At 54.7% G+C, this 5,032-nt stretch overlaps 1 protein-coding gene across 1 annotated transcript in view; it reads left to right on the top strand.

Moving 5' to 3' along the window:
* Positions 1-5,032, top strand: part of ZNF704 (zinc finger protein 704) — a 32,255-nt gene extending 27,223 nt beyond the window's left edge. Inside the window, exons 12-13 of the mRNA XM_023521059.1 lie at positions 4,457-4,554; positions 4,915-5,032. Coding sequence (XP_023376827.1) covers positions 4,457-4,554; positions 4,915-5,026 — 210 coding nt within the window. The 3' untranslated portion in view covers positions 5,027-5,032. The remainder of the gene's footprint in view (positions 1-4,456; positions 4,555-4,914) is intronic.

Here is a 5,032-nt window from a genome sequence, read left to right as displayed (position 1 = left end):
AAGGTCAGGGGCGCTGTCTTGCACGTCTTCAGAAAGAAGACAAGAAGCACCCTACTAAAAAGGTCCTTCATTTGCGGTGCTGTGTACCAGCGCTTTCAAAAATAAAGCGGGTGTTTGCTGCCCGCCTCCTTCGGTGGGGTCGGACCTTGCAGGTGCTCCAAGCACAGGCGTAGGACCACCACCCATCCACTGAGGGGACACCAGCAACCGTTCCTGAATTCTGCAGGCGTGCCTGTCCCGCCCCAAGGAGACGGGGAGCCAGGCTGACTATAAGAACATGTGAATGTCAACTATAGTTGAAAACTTTAAGAATTATTGGAAAAAAAAAGAACATGAATTCCTACCTTCTAAATTAGTGTGACAGGGTTCTCAGACAGAGGCTCTCGATGTTTCAAATGCAGGGAACGCGTGGCGTGGTGGCCTCAGCTGCACCCACACACCGAAGAACAGAGCGGTTGCCATTGCATAAAACGCTCTCGAAGAACACATCTGTACCCCGAAACCAACACCCGAGGCTGCCGGCTCCATTGCAGCTCTGCTTTCCTCCGTGAGGAGCAGGGCCCGGTGCCGAAGGGGCCTCCTCGCACGTGGGAATGGCCGCCTCTGGGCAGGCCCGAGGTCCGCAGGCCTCTGCTCAGCCATTCGCCGCCCGTGGACTTCCTGGACGCTGGGCTTCGTGGGCGAGGCCTCTTGCCCAGGCGTGAAGCGAGGCCAGTCTGCGTGCTTGCGAGTGGCGCCGAGGGGTCTGTCTGTTCCAGCCCGAGGCCGTGGACACGGGGCAGGCGAGGACCTTCATCGGTCACAGCTTTCTCATCTAAGTATCTCCATTCCTTTCTCCGTCTTTCTTGATGGAAGGGGAGAGCGCCCGACCCCGTGTTTGTCTGCCCAGACTGCGTGACCAGGACACCAGGCTGGGGACCTTGACAATGGAAATTCGTGTTCTCACAGTCCTGGAAGCTCCAAGTCCCAGGTCAAGGCACCGGCCGGCTCCGTTCCCGATGGGGGCCCCCTTCTTGCTGTGTCCCCTCATGGTCTTTCTCTGGGGGGACGGGGGGCGGTAAGTGCGTCGAGAGAGACCTTTGGTGCCTCTTCTCATAAAGACACTAATCCTAGTGGATCAGGGTACTACCTACTCTTTGGCCTCGTTTCTCCTTAATTACTTCCTTTAAAGGCCCATCTCCTAAAACATCCACGCCGGCAATCACGGCTTCAGCAGGCGGACTTGCGGGTGACACTGACGTTCAGGCCACACCAGGCCCCACGCCAGCAAGCGGGAGCCGGTCAGCCTGCTGTCCCAGAGCAGGCGAGGGTCTGCAGCCCGGAACAGCCCGGCTGAATTCTGAGCGATTTACCTGGTTTTGTTTTCTTAACACCCCGAGGGAGGCTTCAGAATCGTTTGAGGTTAAAACATTTGAAAATCATTTGAAAGATGGAAAGTCACAAAGAAAGAGACTTCCCCAACTTCCTTGCAGAAGGTCACAGCGTCGTATTACCGCTCTGGCGTGATGCTCGGAGGCAGACCCCGACTGTGGCTCCTTCACCCTGGGATGGCCGGCCGGGCGCGTGGCCTGTCTTCAGCAGGGTCCTGTGCTGCCTGGCAGAGTGGCATCACCGAGCGGCCTGGCACACTCGCCACCGCTGTGCCTGCGACGTGTCTCGTTACTGCAAAACGGGGTCAGAGAAAGTGACTCCCCCTGTTTGTGACTGAGTTGTGTAACACACACGTGTCCTCAGCACGCAGGAGAAATTAGCCACGGTTTCTGCAGACGACACTTTAGAGTTCATTAAACGCCTCCAAGGCCATCCCTAATTAACGGACAAATTACAGGCAGGTAGCCCAACAATTTTATTTATTTAGAAATAATACCACATATTACAGACTTCATAAAACATGCCCCCAAATAGAACTTAAAAATGGTTAAGATATAAAACAAAACAAAACAAAAAAATTGAAATTTGGGGACCACTAGAAGAGATAGCCAAAATAATAGCATTTTCAAAAACCTGGTCCTCCCGCAAGCCGAGAGTTGCCGCGCGTGTCCCATTTCGGTGGGTGGCACCGGTGTCCCTCCGGCCGCCAGGGTCTGGGATTCGTCCTTGACCGCTCTTGATTCATCCCGGGTTTGTCTTTGCTGTTTCGTCCCGTATCCCGTCAGTCAGCGAGTCCCAGACTCTGCCTCTCTGCCACCACGGCCGCACCGCGTCCGAATCAGCAGCGCGTCTTCCCCAGAAATAGCGCCGAAGCCTCCGAACCAGTCTTCACGGCCCCCCCAGCTGTCCCCAGTCCAATCTCCAGGGAGCCGAAGCCACCTTTTTACAGCACGAATCGAACGTCTCACGTTCTTGAAAGTCTCCCATGGCCTCCCTCGCACTCGGAACGACGCTTGAATTTCTCATCACAGCCACCCGCCGAGGCCCGACCGACACCTCCTCCCCACACAGCGTCTCTGGCCCTGGGGGCCGCTGGCACTACTGTCCTTTCTGTGGGGTGTCCTGGAGACCAGCGGTCGCCTGCTCGAGCAGCCTTCGCTCACTACCCTGCACAAATAAACGTCCTGCCCTTGGTCAGGCTTCGCACTTGTCACTAAAACAACCTTGTCCGTTTGGTATTTATTGTCCGTCTCCATACCAGAAGGGCCGCTCTGTGAGGGCAGAGACGGTGTGTTCGGGGCTGTGTCCCCACAATCTAGAACGGGGCTTGGCGCACAGTAGGTGCTTCCTAAGTGTCTGTTGAATGAAGAGCACCCTCTAATCTCATATCACCCTGCGCGGAAGCGGGGTGGCAGTTTTGCAAAATGTAGACCCTCGCACATTATCCCGGGCTGACGGAAATAGAATCACTGCAATGTCCCCTAAATCTTTTTGGTTCTCCGACTAAATAAGGACGTATTCTTGGGATGTAGGTTCTACAGCAATTTGTTAAATTTTTTATTGTCCAGATCACTTACAATTCACACGAGCATATTCTAGATCATCTAGATCATTCTAGGTCACGGGGCTGTGCACAGCCGAAGCCGTCCCTCCCTCTGGGTGGTGACTCTGCGTCCTGGCTGGGGCCGGGACGGGGGTGAGGGGATTCCGCTCCTGGAAGAACCTACATATCTACCCACATCAAATGCATCGCCGAACTCCAGGGCTTTTATTTTTAAAAACACCGTGTGTGTCACTCCGCTCCGCCGGCCCCCACTCCACCCAACTTGAGCAAAAATGATGACCAATGTCATCACTCAATAATTCAGACTCATGACGACAATGGTTTAAAATGTTAGGGTTTTTTTTTTTTTTAACTGTTTCATTCTTTTTAATTAACGTCTGGGAGAATAACTCAGATGTTCATTCCTTTACGTCGAAAGAAAACCGAACGTGCTGGTCCCTGGAGCAGGGAGGGCAGGTCCTGTGCGTCTGCCCTCGGAGGGCTCTGTGGGGTTGACCGGTCGTGGTGTTTCTGTGGCCGTGTCGGCTCCGGGCCGGTTGTGTGTTTACATGTATTATGTGTCTGCCCTCCTGCAACGGCCGTACGTACATACTTGAAACGTCATCTATCTTTTGTTATGAAAATTAGCTTTGCAGCTTTTGAGAATCCCAGGTCCTGGGGAGATGTTTAGTGCTGTGAGAACAGATGATGCCAAGAGACCAGGAGAGACCAAGAGGGATGAACAAAAGGGCCCCCCGTTGTCACGACGGGGGGGGGGGGGGGGCAGAGCCGTGAGGGGGAGGAGCTCAGAGCAGCCCCGCCCTGTGACGTCAGGGCCCATGGCCTCGGTCAAGCTGTTTGACCTCGCCGTGCCTTGGCTTCTTCCTCTATAACATGAGGACGATAACCGCACTCACCGTCACATGGGGCGGCTGTGAAAATCCGAGCAGTCGGCAGAGAACCTGGCCCACAGCGACGCGCAGCAGGTTTTGCGCGGATGACGCTTGTTCCTGATTCGCTCGGGCTCTTTGCTTCTTGCCTTTATTCCTTTTGGCCCCCAGAGTCTGCTGTGTGCACATCGTGCACAAGAAGCTGTTTATTTAGTGGCTGTGAATTACATACTCTAGCGTGAAGAGAAGGCCGGGGCCACGTGGTGCATAATTTTAAAGAACTCTCTTAACCTCTGCAGATTTGTCTTTCTTTCTTTAAAAAAGAGATCATGAGGCTTGGGATAGGAATATACTTTAAGGATTAAGATATTATCAAGTGAAAATATGTTACTATGGGCAAACTGGAATGCATGGATGTGAAGTCATGGAGATTTTTTAAGTGTCTGTTGTTGCTGGGTCTTTTCTCTTTGGGGATGCATATAAATTCTGCCATGAGCATCGCCACATCCATTTTAACGCGTGGTCTCTGTGAAGGGAGCACTTCGCCTCCACGTCTCATGGTCAAGTACCCATGGCCCACGTGACGTAGGCTACACAGGCGTATGGTGAAGAGAACCTGCCAGGTCACCTTTGTTTTCCATGTACTTTCCAGGTGTCACCAACACATCATCACCTGGTGGGCCCGGGGGAGCAGAGACAGCACCCTCACACGGTCTTGTCGTCCCCGCCCAGAGGGACGGTCAGCCTAAGGTATGACTGCTCGAAACTCCACACACCGAAGGCTAGAAGCGAGAGCGTGCTCCAGGGCACGCGTGGAGCGGCTCGAAAGCGTGGTGCTCCCCACCGGAGCCTCTCGTGCGCGTGTGTTTAACTCACTGTGAGGAAGAGGCCCAATGGGCACGTCCGCGAGTGGACGGATAGGAGCCTGAGAGTGACAGCAGCAAACTGTAAGACCCCGTGTGCCGGCCGCGAAGCGCCTGGCCCGCGTTAAGTGTGACCGGACAGAACCCTTATGATGCTTCCCTTTCCTCCGTCCTTCTGGGGATGCGGAGCCCTCCGTGGCACGCCCGCTGAGCCCCCCACTGACGCCGTCTCCCCTTTGTCTTGCAGGAAGCCGCGGGGAGAGGGCAAGAAGTGCCGGAAGGTGTACGGCATGGAGAACCGGGACCTGTGGTGCACCGCCTGCCGCTGGAAGAAGGCGTGCCAGCGGTTCACCGACTGAGCCCGC

Source organism: Pteropus vampyrus, unplaced genomic scaffold (assembly GCF_000151845.1).
Source record: "Pteropus vampyrus isolate Shadow unplaced genomic scaffold, Pvam_2.0 Scaffold290, whole genome shotgun sequence".
Taxonomy (NCBI): Eukaryota; Metazoa; Chordata; class Mammalia; order Chiroptera; family Pteropodidae; genus Pteropus; species Pteropus vampyrus.
The sequence above is the reverse complement of the archived record's forward strand: the minus strand, read 5'-3'. Positions and strand labels throughout refer to the sequence as shown.